We start from the raw sequence: 13,830 nt of genomic DNA, 5'->3' as shown, positions 1-13,830 counted from the left end.
TCGAAATTCTACCAATATTTATTCACACGTCTCTATTATAGGAAGTTTTTATTAGCCATAATTTAACTCCCCAGGAGAGAGGACCTCCTCAAAATAAATTACTCTACGATCCCAACGTTTTTTTTTTTTTTGCTACTGCATGAAGTGCGCATTTTCTCGTTCTTTTAGAAACTAGGCCCTAGATGTATTCGCTCTATGGAAGCTCTCACTTCTACTTCCTGCAGTCTGCTTCACGAACAAAGGCATAAGAACTTAAATCCCGATGGAAAACCGTCCTCGGTCGTTATTATACGATGCATGGCAATATAACAAGGGGAACAAAGAAAGAAAGAAAACAGCTAGAAGCAGGACTTGGTTTTTCTTCCCCTTTAATAGTCGTAACCTAGGCATCTTCATTTAGCTATGTTGTCAAAGACAAAGACCCATTAGTGAGTATACACCCAGTATAATGTTGCTTTTCATTTATTTCCGCCCATTACAAGGATTGGTTGCATGTTTAACCAAATAAAACAGAGGAGTCCATGATTATTTAATTTACTCTGTTTAGATACAATTTTTCAGCTCATCTGAAATGAAAGAAGTCAGTTGGTGTGTATTATTAAGTAACAGAGCCAGCAAAAAGCTGGCCTTGATAATATCTTATTTAAAGCTATTAATGTTTACTTTCGTGATTATTTAATTTTGTTTTTCATGACAAGCATTTGATCACATTTATTTTTTACCCAGTTAACAACTGACGAAATGAATTCATCAGTGTGGGCATTTGAAATTAATAGCTATCGGAAGTCGAGTGTGCATACACATAACGCTAGTAGACGGCTTGAATCCAACTATTATGCATATATTGTTGATAAACTCGCACTGTGTGTTACTATAATACCGTCCTGCTAATTCTTATGACCAATGAATATTATTTTCACAGCGCGAATAGTTACTCTTGTTGCTAGGGAATCAGCTGATCTACACTACAGCTCCTTCTGTGCTGATTCAGGAACATACAGAAATCGTTAGACTTGGTTGTTGCGTCAGTTCTTTGTTCAACGATTATCTATTTTGAGGATTGACTAGTTTCATTCGATTTTTATAATGATTCATATCAAATATATGAGAAGCAATCATCAGTATGAATATGTTTTCAAGAATTTTAGATTGGAAGAATATATAACAATGTATTTGTCTCAAAAGAATCACTTAATTTAGTGTTTGCTTAAGAGTTGGTGATAAAAATGATTAAAATAATTAGGAAATAAATTTGATGTGCAATTATATTGAGGGTTGAGTCATGAAAATGTGGAGCAAAGTTCTTTGTTCTTACGGACCTGATGCTAAACTTAAGGGGAAATATATTGGAGTGCACCCCCACCAGGTTTATTTGCTCGGATGTTTCTCCCACCATCAAGACCCGGCCAGATGATCGCATGGCAGTAGCACGGTGCTTGAGGCGTCAGTTAGCAACCGGCATTCTCTTGGTATAGTTGTTCTTTTTATATTAGCTCTTTCGCGATGTCTTGTGTAACTTAAATCTATTTCATTTCAGTATCAGTGTTATTTATGTCTTGATAATTCATTATTAAGTCCAATGAAATACTTGAAAAAATAGATGAAAAATTATTATAAAGCCGATTGCTATATTTTTCATACAACTACACACTAGTATCTTATTTATGCTTTGAATTATTAATAGAAATCGAATGCCAAATAATTACCGGCCCACTCGACAATACCTGTGATATGACAGATAGTTTTTTATTTTTTATTATTCAGTAAAAGTGACTAATTAAAAGCGTCCAAATAATTATCCACAAGTTACGCTATTGTGCCAGTCGTTGAATTTAGTGATAATTTTACAGTAAATAGATCAACACATAGAACATTAATTTAATTTTTTCTTGATTTCAATATCAATGTCTTGCTGATATTTCATTCGTAAATCAGCATCTACACGTCTACAAATAGACAATAACTTCCAACAATCAGTGGGATCTTGTGTATAAATCTCGTCTTCATTGTTCCTCACCAAGGGACGATATTTATTCGTGTATACAAGTGGTCATTTAATTTTTCCAAAATTCCTGTGGCAGACGAAATTCAGTTCCATCCGGAGGCTGATATAGTCCCGGGTGGTGCTTTTACGATGGGTCAAATTGGAAATGATGTAAGTTTCAATCCTTTTTCTTCATCCATATAGTTTACAGTTTAAATCAACTTCTCTCATCTCAAATTGATTTGAAAATATTCTAATAATAACTTTCAATAAACGAGAATTAGTTTAAGTGAATCTACGAGCTGTATTTTGTGTCTTTTTTTATCGTATCTGATAAATAAAAGCACATGTTGAAAAAATTCTCGAACACTCGTCACACGTACAGAAACATCGTATCACCAATTCACTGCTAAAATTTCATCATTCTTGAAAAGTAACTTATCAATCGATATTTTTTTCATGTTTCATTGTCAGTGTCAACGGTTGGCTGAAAAAATCTAAATTATTTATATCAATTAAAAGACCTTTTTTTTTTCTTTTTTTAGTAAGAAGACTAATAAAAAATGACATTTATCTACTAGTAGGAAGATGTTTTTTTGTAGATACATTTAATTATATTGAACAAACAATTGACTTAATATTTACGTGTATTTATATACATACAGTTATTTACGTAACTGATATCAGCTACTGGGCATATTATAAAAAATGAAAAATCATTTGTCAAACAATAATTATCTGATGACTCTTCTTTTCTTACAATACACACCTGTTCTATTCTATCGTTATCGAAAGTACTAGAGCCATGGGTTTAAAAAAAAAGGAAAAAAAATTAATGACATAAAAATTGAAATACTGATAAAAATAAATTAAATTCATCATATCACTTGATTCACTTTTGAAATTATTAATAAAATGACAAGTTCGTTATCAACTTCATTATATTGGAGTATTTATTACAAATGTCCCTGACGACAGGTTCAGTTGTCTTGACTTTATTTGTAATAATTTAATCAAACGATAATCATGACTGATAAATAATTGGTATAATAAAGAAACAGATACTTTCATTAGTAATAGGTCATTTTTTTGTGTCCAATTTAGATCGTAGTGAATCTCATCGTTTCTCTCCTTTCTCTTTACTTTAAGAACATAAAATTGTTTTCCAAGCCTAAACCGGTTTCTCTTAAGATTGGAGTTCTCGTTTCCAATGTTGTTTATGCTTGACGGTCATAGGCCGCTTTTGCTACGGCGACTTCGCTTACCAAACAACCACTAACACACCTTTCTCTGTGCGAATAATCACCTCAGAATACACGATTACTGTTGCTAATATTACAGCAGGTTCTCAAACTATTTTAAATATACTTTGTATGTGTATTCATTGATATCTTACTAGTTTTACTTGTCATGGATAATATGTTACCTGTAAAAAAATTATGTAACACAAAGAAATATTTTCTTTCTTCCATAAATCGTGTGAAAATGTTTAATTTTCTATTTCAATGTCTAAATGTCATTGATAGGAATAAAATGATTTTTTTTTTTTAGGAAAAATATTTATATGATTCAAATTAACTTTCGACATAACTAAAAAGTTAATGATAATCGAAGAGAGGTAGAATAAATTTATTTAATTGTGCTTCATGCTTTCACAATTCTATGTTATAAAAATCTTTACCGAGTGCAAATATAAATAACCTTCGTAAGTAACTATAGCTCTACCACCTGTGTTTACAAATTTTTTATACACTTTCGTGTGTATATTCATTAGGAAGAATATTATCCAAAGTACTCTTTGTCCATCCAATTTAGAAAGTCATTGTTTATGATACATCCTAGGGACCGGTTGTATCGGAGTTGCCTTTACCAGAATCATACTTCAAGATTTAAGTATTCATCATAAATTAATGATTTTTATCTTTTTTTTTTTTTAAATCCAACATTTATTCACTATTTATCTTTGAATCGTATTTTTTAAAAACCATAAATCTACATAGAGTTTAATCTCTAATAATTATTTAAATTATTCGAACATAATGATATTAAATAAAATTGATAATTATATTTGATAAATATTGAGAAAATTGATGAAAGCAAATAGTTGTATTTGTGAATTAGTTTTAACGAGGTAAATAAAAGGTATCTACATAGATCATAGCAGAGAAGTCACGTGTGAATGACTGTTAATCGATACTGTGACGTCACATTAATATGCTAGGAACTTGGGGTTACAAGATTTGATCATTAATATTCAGGAAATTTTTTTATATCGATAAAAGTAAATGATTTTAGAATAATAATTCATTTAAATTTTCTTTAATATTTTTTAATGAACAAGTAATTTACTTACTTATTCATCAGTACATTAAAGTTCATATCTTTCTTTGAAGTTAAATATTTTATTTGATATTAAATGAATATATTCAATCTTTAGTAAATGAGTCACAATGAAAGAAACATAAGGGGCTCTGACAAGTAGCCTTGTTGTCTAGCGATACTCGACAACCAGGTGATCATGGCTCAGTGTTGACCTTAGATTGGCTTAGGAGGCCATAGACTTGAGACTCTTGAATCTTTGTTTTTTAGATGTTAGAAACTAAATTTATGATCGTTTCGTATAAATATAGATATAAAAATATAGCTGTAACTATGCTGCTTTGTTGCATCATCCATGATAAATTTATTTTTAATATTTCTTCTTTTAAATAATGACTTATCCGACTTTTACGATATTATTATTTAATAAATAATATAATAAATAATATTTATTATTTTATTTAAAAAAAAAAGAAATTCAAGTTTGCATGACCTTAACATGTATTGTTTTATCTTGACAATAATTATTGGATAAGTAAGTTAGTAATAAAACAATTGCTATTGTCTTTTGTCATGAAGACTTGAAAGAGAAAAGTCTCTGGTAGATTGCTATAATGTTCCAAGATATCACTAAATTATTTTCCATCCATGCGTGTTCTTTGCCTTTTATTTCAAATTTCTTTCTTAATTTTAATATCTTAATTATCAAATAATTAAATATACACTTGGGAATAAGTTTTTTTTTTTTATTTAATATAGAAATAACATTTTATTTTAATGAAGATGTTTTTAGAAACATTTATTAAAAAATACTTATTTATTACGAAATAAAATTATATTAATTAATATGATTTCAAATTGATGATGATGGTAATGATAATAAAGTACATACTTTTTATACAGATGCTAAAAAATTTTCAATTAACACGTATACTCAATTCTTCACTTTCTCTTTAAGTATAATTATAGCTATTGAAGTCTTGATATGCTGTGTTCTGTTTTTTATCGGATGTCACTAAACTCTAATTATTTTTTTATTTATCGGTAACGAAGCCAATGCATGCATGTCGATACACCAACTCGAATCTTCTAGAAAATTTCTATTTTAAAAATGACTACTTATTTTAAAAATATTCCAAATAATTTTTTCCTTTATTTTCCTTTCTTTTCTAACTCGGAAATTTATGAGGTAAAAATAGAGACAAGTACTACATGTATTACAACAAATATTTTTAATAGAAATTACCTGGATGTTAATTGCCATTATCATGATTGCTACATCAATAAATTTATCTGACAATAAATAATTTCCTTTATTATTTAGCAGCCAAGTCATGGGAGGTTTTGCTACTTCACTTCTCGTTAGCTTTTACTTACGTTCTATAATAAATGCTCACGCCTTTTTCGTGCTACTTTACACATGCGAATGAAAAGTTACGACTTTGTATATTTAATATAGATACACATCAAGTATAGTGAACAATTAATATAGATGATTGTACTAAGAAGTAATCATTACTTATAGAAAAATATATAAAAGATGAAAGAAAAAGATAGAAGATGATTAATACTTCATTAATAATTAAGATTTGTGATGGGAGGTAAATATGGCATTGAATAGAATTGATCACTTTTGCTACAAAACACTAGAAAAAAACTTGTAAGAATTATATTTAATATTAACTGGTTATGAGTTGTAATTAGTAGAGTTTAAAATTTCATTTTTGTTTTAATTTATTACATTTGTTTTTTATTTGAAAAATATTACGATCGATGTAATCAATAGAATTTTAATTAATTTTATCGTCTAGAATTTTGTGATAGAATTTTACTAAAAAAATATTTCTGTTACATACTACTAAAGGAAGACAAAATAAAAACGACTTTAATGTAAAGAGACTTGCATAATTACAAAATGAATGACAGATGTGAACTGCTTTTAAAAGTCCTAATAAATTTGATTAATTAGTTTTTATAGGTGATTAGTCACCTTACAATGCAAAATCTATAAATATTAAATTTTAGATAAAATTAATTTACCTGAATTGTATGGAGAATGATTTGTTTTTTAAATATTTTATTTAGTACACTGAATATCGTTGTTCCAAACAATCGTGTCAGAAAATCATTAATTTACTTTAATTATCAAATAATGGATTTTTAAAAGTAATAATCTAAAAAACATTAAAAAATCATTCAAGTTAAAAAAAAAAATAAATTGTTTAAAATACGTCAGTTATTTTTCATTTTGACAACAAATGATTGTACAACTCTGTGTTTTTTTATGAAATTCTTAATTGAATAATCACCATTTGTTATGTTAATATTTTTTTTTCATATTTTTCGAAGGTAGACTTGTTTTTTTAAATAAATAATAATATATTACTCATACTGATTGTTTAAAAGTATTTTCTGAAAAGAAGTTGTGAAAAAACATTGTTATCTATGTAGTTATTAAGTTTTGGAAGTATCAAATAAACAATAATGTTGTTTTTTGTTGGTGAACTTGATGTGTCAGGAAAAAAACTAGTGATTTACATATTCATGATACTTAGTTGAGATTTCAAGCAGGAAGCGTAATTTTAATTTGATTCAATCGTCATTACTATTGTCTTCATGCTTGGCTAAACACGGAAGCTTTATACATTTTGTTTCTTTTGTTTTTCCACCCTCTATATATTTTTCTATTTTCTATGTTATGTCGTGAAATATCATATCCACAATCCAACCAACTATCAGGGGTTGGTCAGTAAATTGCGTCACAGTAAAATAAATGTATTTTTATTCTAATTTTTATATCACTTTTTTGCTTTCTCAAACTCGGTATATTTTTATTTAGTCAATTAAAAAAAAAAAAGTAATCTTGCAAATGCAAAAAAAGAGTTGAGTTCATACTTTAGTAAAAAAATCAATCTTTAAAACATCAATGGTCTTATATCATCTTCATTTTATTGATAAAAAAGATTACACATTTTTCAAGTATCTGATTGCAGAGCAAACCCATATTTGATCATTGATTAGAAAAAAAAATAAATAAAAATGAGGTCAAAGTTTTTATCTTATTGGAGAAGTATCGGTAAGGAAGGCGGTTTGACTATTTTTCTATGTGTTACTGGTTTATTTCTTCTATTCGTTTATAATTAGCGTTTGAAGTACTATATGTTATAAGGAACAGAATGCTAGAATTGAGTGTTCATTATATCAAGTATAACATCTGGTTCTCGTAGACTAGATCTTTTTCCAATTCTTCATCTCCTCTTCTTTATGTTCAATGTCTACATGTGAGAGTTTATTTGGCTGTTTTTCTTTTTCTTTTTTTTTTTTACTTAAGATAATGGTTAAAAAACACTCGTTTACACGCAGTAAATCTGATAATAATTTAAATCATTGAAACACATTTTATCGTTGAAAAAGGTTACCTTGAATATTTTACCATGACTTACCTTAAATTCAATTTTAGAATTATCTTGAACAAACACAAATGAGAGAGATAGTTTGATTATACTTATTAGTCATAATTATTTTGGCTTGTTTCTTGACTCATTTCTAATTTTTTTTAGCCACATAAGTCAATCTAGTTTTAATCAAAAATAGTAAAAACATAGATTAGATGCATCTTACTGCTATTTATTCATTTATACATTTTATTCTTGATAACGATGAAGTTAAAGATTTATTAAAATTTATAAAGTTGTTTGTTTGACATATTTCAAGCAAACAGACTTTTATCAAAGCTTTCAGCGCTGACTGTTCATGACTTCATCACAAAGGTGAACATTTTTAAATATTTAGATCACTATTATCATTAATTCGCACGTCAAATATAACTATATTCAATAATTGATATTTTAAATCATTATTATCCCATGTTTTTCATTTTATAATAAATTAAAGCATATCATTATTGAAGATATTTTTTCGGAGTATTTTTCTCGTAGTTTATCTCTGTGATGCTTTGTTTGCCTCGTTGCTTACATTTTATTCAACAATCATGAGTACTAAATAACAACGCATGCCAATATTGTATCTATAAATTGAGCAATATTAGTGATGCTGTGTTTTTTTTTATCGTTTGACGTAGGCATTATAATAATGTATGTAAAAATTTCACATTCTCTCAATATTTAATTATATGATAAATTTTAAAAAGAGTATCGTGGGTGTTTAACCTAGCGTTTTATCAATTTTTTATTGTTTTTCATATTTCTCTTTATCTTTTATTTGAATTTATTGATTATCATTGAAAATAAAATTATCATACATTGATAAATTCTTATTTTTCCAATACGTAATCTTAATAAGGACAGATATGAATTTGTAAGTTTTTTTATTTGGGTATTTTTCTCAATTAATAAATCTCATGTTTAAAAAAAATACATTTTAAAATTCACTTGAATTTAATATCAGAAAATAAATAATTTTTATCTTAAAAGAAATATTTTTTCATTTCAATAAATAATTATTTATTGATAAATATTGAAAAAACCATTAATAAATATTTAACGTATATATATTGAATAGTTTTGGTGTGTTTTACGGAAATACTTAAATTCACGACCTACCAAAACAATCATCAAAAATAAGATAAAATATATAATCATTTTCGAAGTATTACATTATGTTAAATGACTCATAATTAGGTCTCAAGTCAGTATAGATGTCGTATTCGTTGATGTATCCGTCAATTATTTGCAACGCGCAACTCAGTCTGGAGATTCATAACGAGCAAATCAGCTTGGGGTTCGTCGACCATGTACAAGGCCGCTTGTGATGACATAGTTGCGCTTGCGTTAGTGTAAATTAAGTTTGATTTATACAAATAGCATTTGATATGATTTCTAAAGTTCAGTATATGGTAATGTTTACACAATTGCAGATTTTCTAAGTAATTAGATCAATTAGTTATTACAATGAATTCTTGAAATTGAAATAATCATCATTCAGAAGAAATAAGCATTTTAGCAAAAATAGCAAAAAATTGTTTTTTTAAATAAAGTTTCATCATTACAATGATTTCTTTGAATAATGTTGATGTAACGTTGCATCTTCAAGCTTTTAAGTATCAGTAATCATCATTTTTATAGTTGAAAAGCATACAACTTTTAAATAACCGACAAACTTGTATGAATGTTATCTTTAATATATCAACTCTTGTGATTAATTTTATTTCACATAATGTAATCTTGTTTTCTTTTCCTGTATGCGTTGCTAATTGATAACTGTATACAATTTACAGTTTATGAGAGTATAATCTAAACGTCAGTAAACTGCAATGACACGTAAATTTGATTTAGTACCATAGATGCTCATATAACTATTACTCACATGAGAATAAAATTAAAGTACTCATCAATATACTTTAGAACAATCAAGCTTCATAAACATGATGTAATCACATAATCGAAAGATAAAAATTGATACTTTTTATCCTTTATGCATTTTTTTTTTCACCGATCGATGAACCTTATTTCTTCTTTCTCTTTCATTTAACAGGAGAAATTTTCACTAATATTTTCGTGCAAATTTATTTATATCTTTAATGTTTCTTGACCTCCAAAAAGAACCGGTTCTTGTAATCAAATATTTAGGACGAAGATCATGTAGGAAATATATTTGTGACTAAATGATGAAACTGTCAAATAATTTTTTTTTTAAAAAGGGAATTTAAAGGATAAACAGCAGAATGTGTTGCCTGGTTTTTGAGTGTGATGTTGATAGCCTTAATAAAATACAATTATATATATTTTTATAAATTAAAACTTTTTAAATTATAATTGTTACTGTTATCAACCATGATTAATGTTAAAAAATTTTTGTTACAGACGCACATGTTATTAATGGATGCTTTTCTACAGAACAATCGACTGGATCATATATCTCGAGTAATGTCATCGCATCCTACGTATTTGGAGCACTTCCTTAAAACACAACATTTTATCCTGCGAGGAGACGGACCACTATCCTTTGAATATCGACATCTGATCGCTATTATGGTTAGTATTGCAGGTTTCATTTCCGGTAGTACTAAAAATATCAAGTTCAAGTTTCAACAGGTCTATTCTTATGAGTGACGAAAAAATTAATGATTACTAAGTAGCATTTGATCAATAAGTCGTTTATTCATTGAAGTTTATTTAATAAAGTCGAATCGTTATCTCTATAGTGATACAGTCTAACTGAAAGAGTTGCTAAAAATAGTTGCAGCATCGCTGAGGGAGAGTTCTAAAAAATAAGAGAGATAAATACTACACGCGTATGATCTAAAAATAATGAGGACTTTGAAAAAAATTCTGATAAAAAAATTTTTTTTTTCTGCAGTAAACGTAAAAAAAATTGCAATGTAGTCTGTGCAATCAGCTATTTGTTTCATTGACATGAATATCGAATCTCTACGGTACTTAATCATTATGCTCGTTGCAAAAGCCGAGGTTATCAATAATATTATCACTGATAACGTAGGTGTACACAATTTTGCATAATAACACTTTCTCTAATATTTTTTTCAAAGTCTTTGATGATAAAAATAAATCCATTAAAAAGCCCAAGAAGTTAAATAGCCTTACATAATGTCAATCAAATGTCATTAAGATTTTATTGCACTATTTATCTTGAACATGAAATGTCTTATAACATTTTTTTTTTCTATTATTTGGCAATTTTTATTAAATTATTATTACAATAATTAAATCTAGATCCATGTAAATTAACTTTCATTTATATTTTGCAGGCTGCTGGTAGACATCAATGTAGTTATATAATTAATTTGCAAAAAGGAGAGTTTCTTCTGCAGGGCGGAGATCCTTCATGGTTACAAGGACTGAGATCTATACCAAATAAGCTACAAAATCTATATGAAATCAACAAAATTCTTGCACATAGGCCCTGGTTGTTAAATAAAACTCACATAGAGGTAAATATTCATTTGCAGAAATTATTAATCATTATTTATTCATTTATTAATAATAAATTATTTATTATCTCAGAAACTCACAAAAGGAACAGATAGTTGGTCTCTTGCCGAGGTGGTTCATGCGATAGTTTTGTTAGCTCATTTTCATTCTTTATCATCATTTGTATTTTCTTGCGGAATCAATGAAGAACTTGACAATGTTACAAGTTATCAATACAAGGAAAATATTCAAGCCAATAGTAATAATGTACAACTTGCCAAAGACAAGCTGGTATCTAGTAGTCCGAAAAAAATTCCTAGTAGCGGTGGCAAGACTGGTAAGTTTTCAATAATATTAAACCAATCATCTGAAAATATAGGCTTTAGAAGAGCAATGCTAAATTTCAATATTCATTTTAGATAAAATCCAATCACCGCCATCTTCACCAAGTATAGTTGGTGAACAAGAGGTTGGAGTTGAAACTTTAATGGAACGAATGAAACATTTATCAGAAAAGTCAGAGTCGTATCAGATAACACAAGAAGAGTTGTCAAAAAGATTTGAATCAGTTGAAACGCAGTCTGCTGAATTGGCAGCGGCTCCGCAGAGGGGTAGTTTTTCGCTGGATTCTGATATTGGACCTTTCATCGAAGATCCTACTTTTATATACCAAGATTTCGCCAAGGTAAGCAATCTATTCATTTTGAATAAATTTTAAAGTAACTCTATCAAAAGTGCATGTACTTATGTCGTAATATTCATTGTACAGCGAGGTCAATTGAATGATATTCCGACGTTCCGAGTGCAAGACTACTCTTGGGATGATCATGGTTATTCTTTAGTAAATCGTCTATATAATGATGTTGGTAATCTACTGGATGATAAATTTAAAACAGCTTACAATCTTACCTATTACACTATGGGGACACATAACAAAGTTGATACATCACGATTTAGACGAGCTATTTGGAATTACATTCAGTGTATGTTTGGTATCAGACATGATGATTATGACTATAACGAGGTCAATCAGCTTCTTGAACGTAGCTTAAAAACATTCATCAAGAGTGCAGTTTGTTATCCAGAGCGTGTTACAAAAAGAGATTATGATCGAGTCATGAAAGAGTTCAAACATAGTGAAAAGGTAAATTTTACCTACCATACATTTAACATAAAAAATACTTTTATCTTAATCTTCTTAATAGAATTTAGATTATGTATATTAATTAGAAAGTATTTATTTAAGTATACAGATTTAATATTAGATACTTTACCTTATTCTAGGTTCATGTAAATTTAATGATCCTTGAGGCTCGCATGCAGGCGGAATTATTATACGCTTTACGTGCAGTAATGCGATATATGACTTAAAAATAAACTTATTTACGAGTTTATTCAGAACTGGTCAGTTTGTCTACAACTCTACTGTGCGATTGTTTAAGAAATCGCTTCTTGATTCTTTGAGAATTCACAAGTCATGGAGTAATGAAGACTATCCAAGAAGAATTGATACTTCTACGCAGAAGAGGAAATTCATCAGACACTACTATTACTACAGTGATATCATTTTCATATGCCTAGTGAGGGTCGATAAGATTACCTGAATTTAATCAGCATAAAAGTAATTAAGTAAAAATGCACGCAACTATCAGAGGTCAGCGGAATAGAAAAAAGAAAATTTTCGTACTTTAAACCTAAATTTTTTGAACTATTCTTTTAAAGACATTTTTACTTAGTGAATTAAATATGAAAATTGAGCTTTCTTAAGATCTGAGATACATAAACAAAAAACCCGATTTTTTAAGTATGAAATTTTCTTTTATTAAATATGTGAAACGTACTTTTTTATGCCATTCGTATTATAGTTCAATATTTTTTTTCATTGATTGCCATTCGTTGAAAAAAAAAGTATAATTTAATTTTTTTTAAAAATCAGATTAATGAATATTCTAACAATATTTGAAAAAAATGATATAATCTATTTAAAAGTTAGAGTAAAATCTTATAAAGGCTGTAATAAACGGCCAAAAAAATTTTTCCCCTTTAAAAGAACAATGGGACTTTATCAATTTGTACATAAATTAAATGTATATTCTCTATTTGACGTGATATAAAGATTTTGTTTAATTGTTTTCGTAATTCATTAGTATATAATTAAATTATAAATTTTCGCCTCTTTGTTTTTATCATTTAAAATATAGATCTATCTATATACATATATATATAATATATTTATATGATAACTATTTTTATTTATATAAAAGAAAGATTTACATTATAATGAGGAGATATTATAAATGTTATTTTTTTAAGAAAGTACCGGAAATGGTTGTATGGACATTTTTTTTTTGGACCGTGAAAACAAATTTCTCTCTATTTCAAACAAAATTATCCCCAGAAATTCAAATACTGCGTAGGTCAGATAAATATGAGCTAATGTAAATAATAAGAAAGAATATGATATAATTGCATATGAAACACAAATAATTGCACATATTGATTTCGGGAAATATTGAAATGTAATGAAATTAGCACCTCACAACAAAACATCAATAAAGTTGCGTCTCAACGAATATTCATGCCTTTGATATAAAATTCATTAACTGAATATAGAATAAGAAAGTATAATTGAGAGAC

The 13,830-nt window shown here is 27.8% G+C and overlaps 1 protein-coding gene across 2 annotated transcripts in view; it reads left to right on the top strand.

Annotated features, from left to right (window-relative positions):
* Nucleotides 1-13,432, top strand: part of Sesn (Sestrin) — a 109,105-nt gene extending 95,673 nt beyond the window's left edge. Inside the window, exons 1-7 of one of the 2 annotated variants that reach the window (XM_035082888.1) lie at nt 1,442-2,155; nt 10,126-10,296; nt 11,031-11,213; nt 11,287-11,530; nt 11,613-11,878; nt 11,963-12,337; nt 12,478-13,423. In XM_035082888.1, the coding sequence (XP_034938779.1) occupies nt 2,135-2,155; nt 10,126-10,296; nt 11,031-11,213; nt 11,287-11,530; nt 11,613-11,878; nt 11,963-12,337; nt 12,478-12,564 (1,347 nt within the window). In that variant the 5' untranslated portion in view covers nt 1,442-2,134 and the 3' untranslated portion in view covers nt 12,565-13,423. Of the gene's footprint in view, nt 1-1,441; nt 2,156-10,125; nt 10,297-11,030; nt 11,214-11,286; nt 11,531-11,612; nt 11,879-11,962; nt 12,338-12,477 lie in introns of those variants that run through there. The other variant, XM_035082880.1, reaches the window with a different exon arrangement.
* Nucleotides 13,433-13,830: the final 398 nt, after the last annotated feature.

The sequence above is a fragment of the Chelonus insularis genome, unplaced genomic scaffold (assembly GCF_013357705.1).
Source record: "Chelonus insularis isolate UGA/USDA-ARS -01 unplaced genomic scaffold, ASM1335770v1 contig_121_pilon, whole genome shotgun sequence".
Taxonomy (NCBI): domain Eukaryota; kingdom Metazoa; phylum Arthropoda; class Insecta; order Hymenoptera; family Braconidae; genus Chelonus; species Chelonus insularis.
This window is presented reverse-complemented; position numbering and strand designations above follow the sequence as displayed.